The sequence below is a fragment of the Scyliorhinus torazame genome, chromosome 5 (genome assembly GCF_047496885.1).
Source record: "Scyliorhinus torazame isolate Kashiwa2021f chromosome 5, sScyTor2.1, whole genome shotgun sequence".
NCBI lineage: Eukaryota > Metazoa > Chordata > Chondrichthyes > Carcharhiniformes > Scyliorhinidae > Scyliorhinus > Scyliorhinus torazame.
This window is the reverse complement of record NC_092711.1, coordinates 286,292,026-286,310,875: the sequence shown is the minus strand read 5'-3', so window position 1 is coordinate 286,310,875 and position 18,850 is coordinate 286,292,026. Positions and strand designations below refer to the sequence as shown.

The 18,850-nt window shown below is 46.4% G+C and overlaps 1 protein-coding gene across 1 annotated transcript in view; it reads left to right on the top strand.

Annotated features, from left to right (window-relative positions):
• Positions 1 to 18,850, top strand: part of LOC140421177 (actin-binding protein WASF3-like) — a 125,782-nt gene that overhangs the window by 90,432 nt on the left and 16,500 nt on the right. Inside the window, exons 8-9 of the mRNA XM_072505671.1 lie at positions 7,076 to 7,251; positions 11,295 to 11,558. Coding sequence (XP_072361772.1) covers positions 7,076 to 7,251; positions 11,295 to 11,558 — 440 coding nt within the window. The remainder of the gene's footprint in view (positions 1 to 7,075; positions 7,252 to 11,294; positions 11,559 to 18,850) is intronic.

The window sequence follows — 18,850 nt, the reverse complement described above, 5'->3', positions numbered from 1 at the left end:
AGACCTGAATGGCTGGCCGGGAGGGTGGTGATCCTGAATGGATGCTGGGGAATCTGGTGATCCTGAATGCTGATGAAGCTCTCCCTCAGCTGATGAACAGTGCTCCAGCCCTGCTACAGTAATTAGAAACCTGAGGAAAGACTTAAGTTATAATTTAAAAGTTAGGATCAAATATGGTGTTAGCTGTTATTGTAAGGTGATATGTGGCTTTAATTTTCAAGATCTGTTCCTGCCTGCAAACTATAGCAGGTCCCAGTTCTTATTAACTGCGGCCTGAGGGATAAATCAAGCCACTGCTTACATCAGACAAAACTCCAAGGTGCAAACAAGTTCATTAAAAGTAGCTTACACTAGATTCAAAAGGGTGAAGGCTCTGATCTTTCAAATTATTTAATTAGAGTAAGCACATTAATAGATTTGTACCAGATTCAGCCATCATGTTAAACAAAATCATTCACATTTTGCAGCAATCGATTCCAGTAGCACTATTCAGTGGGCTAAATTATATGTGGTGCCAGATTCCACCTCCCCCGGTTAAAAGGTCAGGGTTAGCTCACTGAGGGGAATACCGGCTGTCCGACACCTACATTAACAGACTGGAGGTAGGGGCCCAATATTTCATCTGAGCTTAGAAAAATTAACCTGAGCACTTTTGTGGCTAACAAAATGTACACCCTACCCACATGTGACTTTATGAGGGATTTTCATCTTTTCACATTGAGCATTTTGCAAGTCGCGACAGAGTGCATGAGGAGTATGGGTGCAGAAGTGGGCTGGTTATAAGGCCCATCTTGATTCTCTAACACAGCAGCCCAGCTTCCAAACTCAACCGTCCCCCCCACACACACCCTCTCCCACCTCATGCTATCTGACGCCACTTCACATTGACACATGCTTGCCTCACGTTCTCCCATGAGATATGTTGTGCCACTCTATGTCCCCATGTATCTTCCAAAGCTACTGCCCAGTATGCAGTTATCAGGAGCTATGCAATTGCTAATAACTTAAGAAAACCTTGAATTTAAACTCATATCATTGGTACTGGATCCAAAGACTTAAGGAAAACAAAGTTGTAATCTTTTACATGCCTATTAAATTTGCAAACAAACAAAAACCACATCATACATGTTCTGTTATTATAGGCTTGTAAACGTTTCAATAGTAATAGGAGTAATAAGACCACCTGCTGAGTTGAAGCTTTTGAAACCCAGCCAAACATTGATAATGAAACGGCTGTCATAATGAAAGCTTTCAGCCCCAGTGACAGAACAGAAATTTATTTACATTTCAAAGCAGAGTACCTGGCGGTCAATGGAAGGGAGAACGTGTAGACCATTTGTTCTACACTCAGAAGCAGGGGTTTCTTTTAAGCAGCTAGTCCAATTAAATAGATCACAAAACATGACAGCAGAGGACATTTTTGAATTATTTTCTTATATGTTACGGTAGTTTCTCCATTGGAAAAGTACTATAATGCATGTGAACAATAACAGAATGCGGATCAACCTAACATTGCAGGACAGACCCCCATGACGATACATTGCACTGTAAATACATATACATTAAAATTATCATCTAATAGTGACACTTGAAGGGGTCAGAACACTTTATGATTACCATCCAAAATACTCATAATGCCTCAACAAACTTTCCATTTTCTTCATGAACTCTCAAACTTGGCACACATTTAATGACCTTCCACTAGACAAATGTGGTGTGCGAGAGGAAATCCAACTTTTGTCGTCCATTTGAAATGGGGAACCCACTGACAGTGGGGATGGTTGTGCATTTTGTAAGCATTCTCAATCTGCAAAAAGTCCAGAGGAAAATTGGATTCCGTACAACAAAAAATCTAAATGTGGCCATTCGACTTCCCATCCAGATAAAATTTGGTTCATGATTGCTGCTCTCAGGGCAGGGAAGTCCCACCTCAACACTTGCCATTTAGTCAGAGTATTTATTTAACTCCTCTGCAAATCCTGGTTCCCCGTTATTATTTCCCCAATCACATTCTCTATGGGGCCTATGTTCACTTTGGCCTCTCTTTTCCTTTTATATATTTAAAGATGCTCTTACTGTCCATTTTTATATTGCTTACTAGTTTATCCTCCTAATTTATCTACTCCCTCTTTATTAATTTTTTGGTCATCTATTGTTCATATTCAAAACTTTTCCAATTGTCTAGCTTGCCACTAATCTTTGCCACATTGTAGGTTTTCTCTTTCAGTTTAATACTGGGTTGGATTCTCTGCCACCTGCCGCCGGTAGCGGAGTTCCCGATGTGGCAAAGAATCCAAAGTCGAGGAGAAATCGGGATCGGTGCCTGAGGCTTACCCATTTTCAATGCTCCAGCTCCCCGCTGATTGAGGTTCACACCTACTCGCTAGCCTAGTGGGCCGGGCACCATATTCTTCAGGCCTGCATGGTTCTCTGGTCCTCTAGGCTGGGTATCTTGTGGACGAGGATTACTATGGATCTGGGCAAACATGACCTTGATGTAGTGGAACACGTGGTGGGCCAAGAAGGGTAACTCCTTGTGGGTGGGGGGGGGATTGCCCCAAAGTCCATGCATGCGAGGGCCAGCCCCCCTCCAGCCCCTACAATGTAAGACCTGCTCACCCCACCCCACCACCAGACCTCCCCTCTCCCATTCTCCCAGAGACCCCAGAAATTAGCCCCCCCCCCAACTTCCCCGAGTCACCGTAAATGAAGATACCTCCCGAGACCCCCGAAAAAAGAGCGCCCTGTCTGGAAGCTAGAGAGCAGTCCAGACACAGGCAGTGAAAACAAATACTGTTGTAGCATTCACCTGGGCATACACCTGCTGGCCCAGACACAGGAGGCACCACGGGTCAATTCCTGGAAAGAAAATCCAGGCAGCTGTGTTTAAACCCCTCAGATCCTTGAGTTGCATTCATTCATTCATTCATTTCCCTTACTAGGCTGTGATTGACAGCATCCACACACACACAGCTGTCAGCCGTGCCTCATTCATCTTCTTTCACGGTTGAGTAACTCCGAAGTGCTCTCACCACAAAATTTATGAACATCAATCACTTCAAAGAGATCATGCTGGTGGGAAGGGCGGGAAAATCTCACCCAAAATGATGCTGTTACATCTTTGGGAAGATTATTAAACTCAGTTCTGGTTAGGAAGCTGCCTTGCAAGTCTTTTTGGAAGTAGCAGTGTCCCATTTTTTAAAAAAAGGTCTGCACGTTCCCGAGCTTATGTATGGAGGAAAGGTCTCCCGAGGCTTTGCATTGAATTTCTTTTAGTAGGTTTCACAGTTTGGGTATTGCCTTTGCCTGCCACTAGTTAATTTTCATTCCAGCTGACAGACGCAGTCAGAAGTTGTGCAATGAGCCATAATGGGAGTATATGCAATTAATGGAACAAATGGGAATAGATTGGGAAATATGTAATATGCTTTAAATAGAAAAAAAGCGCAGAAGAACGTCAGGTTGAATCAGAATTTTACACAGCATTGTGATTTTAATAAAAAATGATAATGATGATCCCCTATTCCTAATATTTATTTACTGAGAAATAACACTTACAGAGTATTAGTTCTCAATGGAGACAATAAAAATAAGAGGCCATCGTCATTTGCTCTTTGTATATCTGCTCTTGTGCACTTTAAGTCTGTACTCCATCAATCATTTTGTTTTTGATTAAATGCCTGTTCTTCCAAATGCTTAGGGTGGGATTTACTGGCTGTTCATGCCGGGGGGGGGGAATTCTGGTCCCACGCCAGTGCACGGGCTTCCCGGCGACGAGGAGTGCTGGCACCGGGAATTCCCATTGACGCCCGTGGGGTTGGTAGGTCCTGCTGGAGGACCGCCTAATGCGGTGGGGTGGTGGGTAAATCTCACCCTTAGTCTTTACGTTTTGATATTCTCTAATTTGATTTTAATTCAAGCAAAATGTTCTGCTGTCTCATCACCATTACTAACACATGCTACTATCTATCAGCCATGGCTCAGTAGGAGGAGTCTCAACCTCATTGAGGATTGTGGATTAACATTCCATTCTAAAGCCCTAATCATACAAATCTAAGCTGACACTCCATTCAGTTCTGATAGAGAGGAACGCTGCACTGTTGGAGGAGTTGTCTTTCAGATCAGCATTAAACCTGCTTGCTCAGGTTGATGTAAAAGATCTGACGGCACTATTTTTAAGAAGAGCAGGGGAGTTAACCCTGCTGTCCTAGCCACTATTTATCCCTCAATCAGCATCATTACCTGGTTGTTACCATGTTGTTGTTTGTTAGAGCTTGCTGGGTGAGAATTGGCTTCCACCGTTCTACATTACAGAAGCGAACACCTTTAAAAAGCACTTCATTGGCTGTAAAGTGCTGAGAGATGACCTGGGGTCATGAAAGACACTGGAGCAGCAGTGTCAATTTCGGGTTCAATTCGGTCTTGGGTGACTGTGCGGAGTTTGCATTTTCTCCCCTTGTCTGGGTGGGTTTCCTTCAGGTGCTCCGGTTTCCTCCCACAGTCCAGAAATATGCTGGTTTGGTGGATTGGCCACGCTGAATTACCCCATAATGACCGAAAAGGTTAGGCGGGGTTACGGGGATAGGGACCGGGCGTGGGTCTGGGGAGAGTACTCTTTCCAAAGGTCGGTGCAGACTCGATGGGCCAATTGGCTTCCTTCTGCATGTGGAGATTCTAAATAAATGCAAGACTTCTTTTCTTTTCAACATAAACATTTGTAACATTTTTAAAGTCACTAAACAATCTCAAACTTAATAATAAACTTGACTCGAGCAACTGATAATCATAGAATTTACAGTGCAGAAGGAGTCTGCACCGGCTCTTGGGAAGAGCACCCTACCCAAGGTCAACACCTCCACCCTATCCCCATAACCCAGTAACCCCACCCAACACTAAGGGCAATTTTGGACACTAAGGGCAATTCGTCATGGCCAATCCACCTAATCTGCACATCTTTGGACTGTGGGAGGAAACTGGAGCACCCGGAGGAAACCCACGCACACACGGGGAGGATGTGCAGACTCCGCACAGACAAGCCGGAATCGAACCTGGGACCCTGGAGCTGTGAAGCAATTGTGCTAACCACTATGCTACCATGCTGCCCTCTTTATACCCTCCCCAAACCCCAAACCCCACAAATAACCCGGTTGCCTCTCTTAACACCTTAAAATCTTTGTAAACTCCATGATATATTTTGCAATCACTTTTGGAGGGCTCATCACACTGAACCCAAAGTCCGATTCATGCAGTCTTGTTTTGAGCATTGCATAACAATGAGCCACCATGTTGCCAGTGCCCTAGTGCATGTGGAAGCACTCCTTTGGGACGGTTCTCCTGCAGTCTATTAACAGCTGTTTACTGGCTAGACACTATTGTCCTTTGGCTGATCCTTTTTAGGATCTTTCGTCAGAAGATGCCTTTACGAAAAGAATGTTCCAGAAATCATTAAATGTTTTTATCTTGAACAATCTGCTTATGTTGGCAACTAGAACCCTATGATCTCCGTATTTCTAAATTTGTTCTGACTAAAGAATCATAGAATGGTTACAGTACAGATGTAGGCCATTTGGCCCGTTGTCCCCATGCTGGCTCTCTCCAAGAACAACTCATCTGGACCACTCGCTTGCCTTTTCCCCATTTACCACTGCAAATCTTTCTCTTCAGATAATTATCCAATTCGCTGTTGAATTTATGTTTCTAAACAGAAGGTTTAAATGGACAAATTCTCAAAAATTCTTTTTAAATTTTGTCCAATGTAAGAAAAAGTCTCTTATGGGTGATGGTTGCAGGGTAACTGATTGGCTGATGTGTGCACCCAAATATTACCCAACCTTCCTGGATTCCACTCTCTGAAGGAATCTTTCTTATTCCGCTGCGACCCGTTTCTCCCAATATTTCCTCTTCCTTGGTGGCCTGCTCCGCCTGAGGAGTTGGAACCGTGGCTGATTTTATTTCCCTGCCTAGCTCTGGGCCAGCTGTGAGGACACCATACTCGCAATCTGATTAAAACCAGCTTACTCAGCATAGCGCACGGATTGAACCTGAGAATTCCTGGTAACATTTACTTTCCAAAAATAATATGATTTCCTGAAGGTTTTTTTTCACGTGTTTGGTTCCAGGTTCTGTCTGATGTGAAATAGTCTTGCTTATCCAGGCAGCAGAGTCGATATATTTATTAGCAGAAAAGACTGAATGGGGTAGAACAGCTGCAAGTGTGAATCACACAATCAATTACTGGAGGGTCTGCACGGATTGATGTGGGAGAGTCAGTGTGGAGAAAGCTTGTGATTTTACCAAATGCAGAGAGTTGGTGGTGTTGCCTTTGCAAGCTACGGACATGTGCTTACAGCTGATAATTTGACACTATTAATCAGAAATCAGCAACTGTAGGACAAATGATGATACCTTACTCAGTGGGAAAGTTAATAATCACAAATGACTAGACAGTTTTCTTGAGTATGGGGAATAGCCAAAAATATTAGTGCAATTTGCAGAGAAATCTACGTACACAAAAAATAATGATGCAAACATTTTTTGGGGAACAGCATTTTATTATTAATACTATAACACTGCTAAATTCGATGTCTTGGACCTTTGTATTTTATGGCATCTTGCAGTTGCAGTAGAAATATGAAAGGTGCCATATTTTTGTCTGCCATCTGCTGAACAACTGGAGTACTGCAAACAAGCTATGAAAGTACACCTGCAGCATACATGCAGCATATAATGCACCATAAATTACACATTCATTTCTGAATAAATCACCACTTTTTAAAATTCCAAACAAAATAGACGATGTACTCACGCAACTGGAAGTTCCCAAGAGCTGACAGCAGCACTCAAATTCCCAATGAATTTAGGCATATCTTATATACCCTAAATTGGCTAAGTTTTCACCCTAATAAAGTTTTCTTTAGGTTAGAAGGGTTGGTGCTGTCATTTTCCTTCCCACTCCCACCTGTGTCTCCCCCATTTAATTCAAATCCAATTTGGGAAAGGTGAAATGCTCACCTGGTAACTAGTGCTGAGACTGAATTGTGTAACATTTCCTGAACATAAACTTCTTCTCCCATAGGAACAGAAACTGGTGGAAGATGCCACTCGTGAGGTGAAGAAAGTTCGTAAAGCTCGAACCCGACGACCAGAGTGGGATGTGATGGGACGCGATAAAGAGTTTAGAGCTGATCACAGGTTTTCCCCATCACCCTACCACGCAGCATCTTCTGAAGGATCAGTGTCACCAGATACAAGGTACAACTCTCCCAGCTTAAACATTGCAGAAAAGTAACTATTATCCCTGGATTATGTTTGATGAATTCCTTCAGCAGATGGTACTAACCCCAGAATTATGTTAACTTCAGCGTATTACAGTTTCTCATTTGGACAGCCAAGTAAATGTTTGTGCTGAATTTGCTCCTAGTTTGGTGCCATCAACAAATTGGATCATTTGTCATTTGATTTTTGAGTTTATATAAATCAGAAACAGTAAAGATCCCAGGATTTTGCCCTCACCACTCTTCCTGGATATAACTCCTCACTGAGAACTTGATATTTCCTACTCTTCAGCCATGCTCTTATCCTTTCCCAGGGTTCATCCCAAATTCCCACAACTCTTGAGTTTAACTAATTGTCTTTTATGTGGCACTTCAACAAAATAAGGTTTGAAATCGGGGTGCATGATATAATGGAAATGATCACAATTCCTCTAAGTTGTCAGTTGCTTGAGGTTGAGGAGGTTGTCTGGACCACAGTGCCACTGATAAGCTGATAAAATTTAGAAGAAATGAAATGACAAGTGCACCAATATCTGCAAGATCGTACATGAAATTGGGGAATGGCCCCTCAGTTGGAAAAAGTGCGTGCATCAATACCAAAGAATGAGATACTGCCTATACCTTTGTAGCACTGTTACATGGCAGCACCATGATGGTAGCATTTATCAGAAATGGAACTGAGCGTGAGATAAAAAGAGAGTTTTCCAGTGTGAAAACTGGTTTCATCTCACAAGGATACATTTACTTCCTCGGCTTATTCAAGATGATTGGCATGGCATTCCCAAATAGACTGCTAAGAAAAGATGGAAGTCCGAGATTGTGAGTTTAATAACCTGAAGTGTGCAGATGTAGTACCCATAGCTGAAAATGCGAGGAAAGCAGTGGACAGACAGGCTGTTGTAAGCACCTGTCTGGAATGAAAGAAAATTCTACAGAACTAAAATCAAGAGTAAATAGAAATCAATCAGAGGATCCATCAAACATATTTTCCTTTTAGGGATACTGAGTCACACCGCATTCAGAAGAGATGAGCTCAAGACTGGCAAGAATGGTAAATGATAGTTGGAAGGATGACATTATAACTTGACCAGGCTTCTGGAAATTATTGTTGAGGGCTACTGAGAGATACTTCCCAGTTCCTTCCTGACAGAGACCACCTGCTTCACAGGTACATAAGTCAAGAACTCGCTATGGATATTTAGTGAGATCAGTCTCATGATTGGATCGTTGTAACCTTGTCAAGACCAACGTTAACCATGCTGCAGTCCTGCTGCTTCAATATACAGATTGGAACATTGGCCTTTATATGACCAGCCGTTCTCTAGAAATGTCAAGTATGGACATTGAAATCTACAGGCAGACAACATTACTTTGCTTTGCGATATGATATGAAATGATCCACAGAATTCCATGAAGGGGCAATGATTGGGTATTTAAAAGGATAACAACTGACTATATATGCATAGCTATGAAGAGGGAGAGTATCGAAGCAAGATTATTATGCTGGGAGAAAAATAAAAGTAAAGACTGAGAGAAAGACCAAGGTTATTTAAACCAAAAGGAATAGGACAGAATGACAAGCAAATTAGCAGTCGCAGCAGCACAAGAGAGGCAACAAAAGAGCAGAAACATCAACAAGTCATATTTATCTTATGGTCAGATATTTCCAGGTGGGAATACCGAAGATCATTTAAATAGTTCAGCTAGATTTTGGCTTATTTTGCAAGTGATCGTGGAGAAAATAATGTCCCAGAATATGGACTTCTGATCATCTAGATAGTGAGGCGATCAGGATGTGCGGCAGGAAGAAACCTGGGGAAAAATGAAAAAGAAAATTGGGCAAGAAATTCCCTCAAATTATGCAGCTTTTAGCGCTGTCATGGAGGTCATGCATCATGTTACGTATGATCCTAGTGTCGGCATGTTGCCATTTTGGTAATAGAAGAGTGCATGGACCCTGCCATTTGTGTGTGCTGGGAAGCTGCGAATGGATGCTATGCTAACTTCGCACAGTCCAACTGGCTGATGTGACACCAGGGTCCCTGATTTGGAGAATGCATTTGTAGGCAATGTATTCCTATATAATTTTGCAAACAAGAAGTGTTCAGTTGCAAAACAGGCCTTGCACGAGAGTTATTTAAAGGATCAAGGACCTAAGTTACAAATAAGGTCATTGTTTTTGGAACATTTTTTATTGTAAAATATCTGGAAGTACTTTGGGCTGTTGCAGGACGTGCTTTGGTGAGTACTTAGATTTGGCTGAGGTGTTGGTGCATCCTCAGGCTGGGGTGGGGTGGAGGGTTGAGGGTGTGAGCAAGTGCAGTGGAGTAGGTGACCCGTTCACAGAAAGGCAGTAACAGATCGGGGGCAGTGCTTCTGATCTGCAGCATGACAGAGAGATAGAATAGAGGAGATGGAGACAGCCTGCCCTGTGCCAACTTCAAGCTGGAGCAAGTCAGCCAATGCACACGCCATCTTTTTGTGCATGCCCAACCAGCATTGTTCTGTATGCTGCCACATCAAGGTCCTCACCTGAGTCCTCTGGAGCAATACTTGTTTGTCACTTTGCCCACCAGTGAGTTGGCAATGGAACCATCCTTTACTCCTCGCCTGCCATTGTGCGACCCTAACTCTTCAATAGACTGCAAGGTTTCTGCAATGCTAGAGCTGGTGGTTGTGAGTGTCAGAAAAAGTGACAGGGTCTCTTCATCAGTGCTGTGATGTTGCTCTCCCTTCACCCACCTGGGGTTACTATATTTGGGCAGGCAGACATTTTCGGGTGTATTAAAGCCGAAATTTGTTCAGCAAAGGTTGTTGTGAGATAACAGGGTTGGATTGGGAAGCAAGAGATCCATTGTCACACCATGAACATCATGCTCATCACGCCAGATAGCTGGAAGAGGGTGAGCTGGGATTGGGAAAGGCTGTAAGACCTCAATGTTCTGAATGATGTCGGATGCCGAAGGCCCTGTCAAAGCCAGCTCATGAGTGGGCGGCCATGTTGTTTGTTGGGGCTCTGGAGATGCTCTTGTCCCTTCCTTCTCTTATGTGCCACCTTTTCCTGCAAGGGAGAGAGCAAAATGTTAGTGATGGTGCAGCATTGTTTGGATGAAGAGCCTGCCAGAGCAGAAAAGCTGAAGGCATGTGGAGGCAACGATAGATGAGTGTGAGACTGGCAGCATTAGTAGGTGGGAGGGTGAGGTGGAGTATCTAATTGTTAGGCATGAGTTCTGAGCCCCAGTGAGTGGTGCTGGGTGAATGAATGGGGTGTGGTGCATTGAGTATGGAGCAAGGTTGGTGGTGTGGTATGGGGAGAATTATTCATTCATGGGATGTGGGCATTGCTGGCTATCCAGCATTTTTTGCCCACCCTTAATTGCCTTTGAAATGTCATGTGAAGATGTATTGATGACCTTTGAACACCTGTGTGATGCCATTAGAGTTTGTGTGGCACTGCTTCCAACTCCTCAAGGCTAGACTCGGAGAGTTAGCTTCCCGGTCACCTATCCCGACTCCCTTCCGAAGGTTGTCTAACAGGCCTTCTGGACCATTGTGGAACCATGAAATCTCTGCTGCTGCCCACCAGAGTTACTATATCCTGCAATGCTATATCTATCAATCTAGAAAACTCTGTCTACACTGGCATTCAAGTTGTAACTATTTACAGTGCAGGAATACTTATGTGCAGCCTCTCTTTATTGTACAGCCTGCCTTTAAAGTGAGCAGGCTGGAAGTACCATGTGATTGACAAATAACACTGCTGTACCCTCTGCTGTGCGCAAAGGCCACGGGCAGCTTGGAGGAACAACAGCAGTGCAGAAGTAACTTGAGCCAAAGCTACAGTCATGCAGATGAAGTGGCTCTGTGAAAGTTCCATGGTTCTCACATTGACCTGCATGAATGCGGGTAAGTTTGTGAGGAGGACGCCCCGCACCCAAACACCAGAGCAACAAAACTTTTAGCCCATTTTTTATTCAACAACAGTTCTCAAGATAAATGGAAATGTTTTTTTTTTGACAGGTCCTACGTATCTGATGTGGGGGAGCTTTCATATCCTGCTAGTCCCAACCATCCAATTCAACAGTCAGCACTCTCCATTCCCTATGTAGTACCCGATAACAAAGAGCTCTTATCAGCTGTAACCCAAGCACAGGATCGTGCATACAGACTGCCTGCCACAAATGTTAGGCAAACCTCACTTACCAGAGCACAGCAGCCCCACCTTAAGCAACCTGTTGAAGCTACTCTCAATGGACCACGACCCCAACTTGTTAAAGACTACAGGTAAGCAAGACTCTGCTGACTATTGGACTGTAAGAATTAATACTAGAAAAATGTGAATAGCTAAGAGCTATTTGAAAGGAAAGATTACTTCCCTTTTGATGAGGATTATCACTTTTAGACAACCTGATAGCCTTATACTATTTAGCAAGTCAGGAAGAGATGCTGAGAAGATGATGCCGAGATTAAAGTGCATTTTCCAAACTATGAGGCACCCAGCCTAGTTGAACATGGGCACATTGCAGGGGAATATATTCAGTCAGATCAGTAAGAGAGAAGCTTAATAGTTTTAAAGAACCCTGCTGCTGGTGCACTTTACATTGTGCCAAAACATAGAAATCATGTTGTAAAAGCTCAAGCAGGCAGTACTTGCTTTTTCTGGGCAATAAGTGTTCTCCTAACCCTGCAATATGGCAGGCAGGAAACGCATGCTCATCGTGGGCGGGATTCTCTGATCCTGAGGCTAAGTGTTGACTCCATCGGAAACACCGTCGCGTTTCCAGGCGGCGTCAACATGGCCTCAGGATCAGAAATTCTGGCCCCTACAGGGGGCCAGCACGGCACTGGAGCGACCCTCGCCGCTCCAGCTGCTGATCCCGACGTCAACTGGGCACCGCAGGGTCCGCGCAGGCGCAGTGGCACCTGCACCAATGCGCGCATGGGCAGTGGCTCCCTTCTCCGCGCCGGCCCGGACACAACATGGCATGGGGCTGCAGGGCAACGGCGCGGAAGAAAGGAGGCCCCCAGCCTGAGAGGCCGGCCTACGCTGGCTAGGAGCAGGTTAGAACGGCCCGGCCCGGACCCCCTGCATGTTCCAATGGACATCGATTTTTTCCTGACTCCACATGCTCATCCCAAATGCACCTCGATTGTACTCATGGACATTGATTCCCCCCCCCCCCCCCCACCCCCATCCCGATTGCCACCAAGTTCAACTTTATTTTGGCATCCATGGGGTGGGCACGGTGGCACAGTGCTTAGCACTGCTGCCTCACAGAGCCAGGGACCCAGGTTCAATTTCAGCTTTGGGTGCCGGTCTGTGTGGAGTTTGCACATTCTCCCTGTGTCTGCATTGGTTTCCTCCGGGCTCTCCGGTTTCCTCCCACAGTGCAGGTTAGGTGGATTGGTCATGCTTAATTGCCCCTTAGCGTCCAGGGATGTGTTGGTTAGGTTAAGGGGTTATAGGAATAGGGCGGGGAAGTGGGCTTGGGTGGAGTGCTCTTTCACAGGGTCGGTGCAGATTCGAAGGGCAAAATGGCCTTCTTCTGCACTTTGGGATTGTGTGATTCTCTGTGTGTAGTTTGAATATTCTCCCTGTGCAGCATGGGATTCCTCCAGGTGCTCCAGTTTCTTCCCACAATCCAAAGATGTTCAGGTTAGGTGAATTGGCCATGATCAATGTGTGGGGTTACCAGTACAGGGGCAGGGGAGTAGGCCCATGTCCAGTGCTCTGTCAGAGGGTCAGTGCAAACTTCTCCTAATGGTAGAAATTCTATGGGATTCTTTGTGGGTGATGCTGGCTAGGCCAGCATTTCTATTGATCGCAAGTGAGTTCCACCTTCCCAATTACAGCTCTTTGCCCACCTGAGTTGACTGCAGTCCCTTTTCCCAGCCACACTCTTCCTCACTTAACCTGAGACCAGCTGAAAAGACAACAGTGACTCAATCAACCATTTAGCTGCCTGTTACTCACTGCAGCTTGCCAGCTCCATAAAAATGAGACCCAAGACACAAACTCATGGTGCCCTGGCCTTCACTAGTAATAATAATAATAATATAATAATCTTTATTATTGTCACAAGTAGGCTTATATCAACGCTGCAATGAAGTTACTGAGAAAATCCCCTAGTCGCCACACTCCGGCTCCTGCTCGGGTACACTGAGTGAGAATTCAGAATGTTAATTCACCTAGCAAGCACGTCTTTCGGCACTCGTGGGAGGAAACCGGAGCACCCGGAGGAAACCCACGCAGACACAGGAGAACGTGCAGACTCCGCACAGAGTGACCCAAGCGGGAATCGAACCTGGGAACCTGGTGCTGTAAAGCAACAGTGCTAACCACTGTGCTGCATTAGTTAGTATGGGGATTGATCTCTATATTCCCCCTCTCCCTCTGCTCAAAAATTGGTGCTTCAGAATTTCTAGACCCAGATTTCTTTGGCTCAAATAGACCCTATGGGTTTTACATCAATGAACCCGATTAACTGCTCTTTTATGATGCCCCTCAATCCCTTCTCTCCAGAATTGCCCCTTGAAGTATTTTATGTATTCTGTTTCAGTGGCCTTTCTTGGTAATGCATTCCATTTTTAAGACTGATGTTATTAATAAAAGATTATTATTATTTAGGCAGCAAAATCTTATTCTGAAAAATAGTTTCTCTTAGAAATCTGAAGCCTTTTATCTTATCAGCAATCGAATGTTGTTCAGGCGCGATAGCATGATGCAAATAGGCACAAAAGCCAAGTGAATGCAGGGTCAAATTTAATGCTGAGGGAGAGTAATCCAGTGCACAATTTCATATTTGTATTTTACAACATGCTTCGAATCGCCCTGAATATTAGTCGCTGACCTTGGTGCTGGAAGTAGCCTCTGTGAGATCAAACACTGTGCACCAGGTGACATGGAGGATTTGTAAGAGAGTCTTTCTTTGTTTCCTTTTCTTTTTTCAAAAAAATATTTTATTGAAAATTTTTGCCCAACCATCACAGTACATTGTGTATCCTTTACACAGTAATATCATAATATAAATAACAATGGCCAGTTTTATAAACAAGAAATAAATAATATATAAACAAAAACAAAACTAAATGGCAACTGCCTTGTCCCAGATAAATATTCTCCAAAAATATGTTCTAACAGTCCAATATACAATTATCTATAACAACAACCTATACATATTATACTTATATATTAACATCCCTGAGAATCCCTCTGGTTCCTCCCCCCCCCCCCCCCCCCCCCCCCCCCCCCCCCCCCCCCACCCCCGGGCTGCTGCTGCTGTCTTCTTCTTTTCCATTCCCTCTATCTTTCTGTGAGGTATTCGACGAACGGTTGCCACCGCCTGGTGAACCCTTGAGCCGATCCCCTTAGGACGAACTTAATCCGTTCCAGCTTTATAAACCCTGCCATGTCATTTATCCAGGTCTCCACACCCGGGGGCTTGGCTTCCTTCCACATCAACAGTATCCTGCGCCGGGCTACTAGGGACGCAAAGGCCAAAACATCAGCCTCTCTCGCCTCCTGCACTCCCGGCTCTTCTGCAACCCCAAATATAGCCAATCCCCAGCTTGGTTCGACCTGGACCCCCACTACCTTTGAAAGCACCTTTGTCACCCCCACCCAAAACCCCTGTAGTGCCGGACATGACCAGAACATGTGGGTGTGATTCGCTGGGCTTTTCGAGCATCTCGCACACCTATCTTCTACTCCAAAAAATTTACTAAGCCGTGTTCCAGTCATATGCGCCCTGTGTAACACCTTAAATGGTATCAGGCTTAGCCTGGCACACGAGGACGATGAGTTTACCCTACTTAGGGCATCAGCCCACAGCCCCTCCTCAATCTCCTCCCCCAGCTCTTCTTCCCATTTCCCTTTCAGCTCGTCTACCATAATCTCCCCCTCGTCTCTCATCTCCCTATATATGTCTGACACCTTACCGTCCCCCACCCATGTCTTTGAGATCACTCTGTCCTGCACCTCCTGCGTCGGGAGCTGCGGGAATTCCCTCACCTGTTGCCTCGCAAAAGCCCTCAGTTGCATATACCGGAATGCGTTCCCTTGGGGCAACCCATATTTTTCGGTCAGCGCTCCCAGACTTGCAAACGTCCCATCTACAAACAGATCTCTCAATTGTGTTACTCCTGCTCTTTGCCATGTTCCAAATCCCCCATCCATTCTCCCCGGAGCAAACCTATGATTATTTCTTATCGGGGACCACACCGAGGCTCCCGTCTTTCCCCTATGCCGTCTCCATTGCCCCCAAATTTTCAGAGTAGCCACCACCACCGGGCTTGTGGTGTATTTCTTCGGTGAGAACGGCAACGGCGCCGTCACCATGGCTTGTAGGCAAGTCCCCCTACAGGATGCCTTCTCCAATTTCTTCCACGCCGCTCTCTCCTCTTCTCCCATCCACTTACATACCATTGAGATGTTGGCGGCCCAGTAGTACTCACTCAGGCTCGGTAGCGCCAGCACCCCCTATCCCTACTATGCTGCAAAAATCCCTTCCTCACTCTCGGGGTCTTCCCGACCCACACAAAACTCATGATACTCTTCTCAATCCTTTTGAAAAAAGCCTTCGTGATCACCACCGGGAGGCACTGAAAACACAAAGAGGAATCTCGGGAGGACCACCATTTTAACCGCTTGTACCCTCCCTGCCAGTGACAGGGATACCATGTCCCATCTCTTGAAGTCCTCCTCCATCTGTTCCACCAACCGCGTTAAGTTTAACCTATGCAATGTACCCCAATTCTTGGCTATCTGGATCCCCAAGTAGCGAAAGTCCCTTGTTACCTTCCTCAGCGGTAAGTCCTCTATTTCTCTGCTCTGCTCCCCTGGATGCACCACAAACAGCTCACTTTTCCCCATGTTCAGCTTATATCCTGAAAATTCTCCAAACTCCCCAAGTATCCGCATTATCTCTGGCATCCCCTCCGCCGGGTCCGCCACATACACCAATAAATCGTCCGCGTAAAGAGATACCCGGTGTTCCTCTCCTCCCCTGAGTACTCCCCTCCACTTCCTGGAACCCCTCAATGCTATTGCCAGGGGCTCAATCGCCAGTGCAAACAATAATGGGGACAGAGGACATCCCTGCCTCGTCCCTCTATGGAGCCGAAAATACGCAGACCCCCGTCCATTCGTGACCACGCTCGCCATCGGGGCCCTATACAGCAGCTGTACCCATCTAATATACTCATCTCCAAAGCCAAATCTCCTCAACACCTCCCACAGATAATCCCACTCCACTCTATCAAAAGCTTTCTCGGCATCCATCGCCACCACTATCTCCGCTTCCCCCTCTGGTGGGGGCATCATCATTACCCCTAGCAGCCTCCGTATATTCGTATTCAGCTGTCTCCCCTTCACAAACCCAGTTTGGTCCTCATGGACTACCCCCGGGACACAATCCTCTATCCTCATTGCCATTACCTTGGCCAGAATATTAGCGTCTACATTTAGGAGGGAAATAGGTCTATAGGACCCGCATTGCAGCGGGTCTTTTTCCTTCTTTAGGAGAAGCGATATCGTTGCCTCCGACATAGTCGGGGCAGCTGTCCCCTTTCCTTCGCCTCATTAAAGGTTCTCATCAGTATCGGGGCAAGCAAGTCCACATATTTCCTATAAAATTCGACTGGAAATCCATCCGGTCCCGGAGCCTTCCCCGCCTGCATACTCCTAATTCCTTTCACTACTTCCTCTATCTCGATCTGTGCTCCCAGTCCCACCCTCTCCTGCTCCTCCACCTTAGGAAATTCCAGCCGGTCCAGGAAGCACATCATTCTCTCCTTCCCATCCGGGGGCCGAGCTTCGTATAATCTTTTATAGAATGCCTCGAACACTCCATTCACTCTCTCCGCTCCCCGCTCTATCTCTCCTTCCTCATCCCTCACTCACCCTATTTCCCTCGCTGCTCCCCTTTTCCTCAATTGATGGGCCAGCAACCTGCTCGCCTTCTCCCCATACTCATACTGTACACCCTGTGCCTTCCTCCAATGTGCTTCTGCAGTACCCGTTGTCAGCAAGTCAAATTCTACGTGTAACCTTTGCCTTTCCCTGTACAGTCCCTCCTCCGGTGCCTCCGCATATTGCCTGTCCACCCTCAGAAGTTCTTGCAGCAACCGCTCCCATTCCCTACTCTCCTGCTTCCCTTTATGTGCCCTTATTGATATCAGCTCCCCTCTAACCACTGCCTTCAGCGCCTCCCATACCACTCCCACCTGGACCTCCCCGTTATCATTGAGTTCCAAGTATTTTTCAATGCACCCCCTCACCCTTAGACACACCCCTTCATCTGCCATTAGTCCCATGTCCATTCTCCAGGGTGGACGCCCTTCTGTTTCCTCCCCTATCTCCAAGTCTACCCAATGTGGAGCGTGATCCGAAATGGCTATAGCTGTATACCCTGTCCCCCTCACCTTCGGGATCAACGCCCTTCCCAAAACAAAAAAGTCTATTCGTGAATAAACTTTGTGGACATAGGAGAAAAACGAAAACTCCTTACTCCTAGGTCTGCTAAATCTCCACGGGTCTACTCCTCCCATCTGCTCCATAAAATCTTTAAGCACCTTGGCTGCAGCCGGCCTCCTTCCAGTCCTGGATCTCGACCTGTCCAGCCCTGGCTCCAGCACCGTATTAAAATCTCCCCCCATTACCAACTTTCCCACCTCTAGGTCCGGGATGCGTCCTAGCATGCGCCTCATAAAATTGGCATCATCCCAGTTTGGGGCATATATGTTTACCAAGACCACCACCTCCCCCTGTAATTTGCCACTCACCATCACGTATCTGCCCCCGCTATCCGCCACTATGGTCTTTGCCTCAAACATAACCCGCTTCCCCACTAGTATCGCATCTAGCCCCGAATGAAACACCTGCCCCACCCATCCTTTGCGTAGTCTAACCTGGTCTATAAGTTTCAAGTGCGTCTCTTGTAACATAACCACGTGTGCCTTAAGTTTCTTAAGGTGTGCGAGTACTTGTGCCCTCTTTATCGGCCCGTTCAGCCCTCTCACATTCCACGTGATCAACCGGGTTGGGGGGCTTTTTACCCCCCCCGCCTTGTCGATTAGCCATCCCCTTTTTCCAGCTCCTCACCTGGTTCCCAAGCAGCTGTGTCCCCCCCCAGGCGGTGCCCTCCCGCCCACCCCACCCCATTCCGGCTCCCCCCTCTCCCCAGCAGCAGCAACCCAGTAACTCCCCCCTCCCAGCCCCCCCCGCTAGATCCCCCACTAGCGTAGTTACACCCCCCATGTTGCTCCCAGAAGTCAGCAGACTCTGGCCGACCTCGGCTTCCCCCCGTGACCTCGGCTCGCACCGTGCGACGCCCCCTCCTTCCTGCTTCCCTATTCCCGCCATGATTCTCATAGCGCGGGAACAAAGCCCGCGCTTCCCTTTTGGCCCCGCCCCCATGGCCAACGCCCCATCTCCTCCACCTCCCTTCCTCCCTCCACCACCACCTGTGGAAGAGAGAAAAGTTACCGCATCGCAGGATTAATAACATAAAACTCATCCTTCCCCCCCTTTTTCCCCCCTCTTCACCCCCCATACTCGCCCCACCACTTTGTTTCAA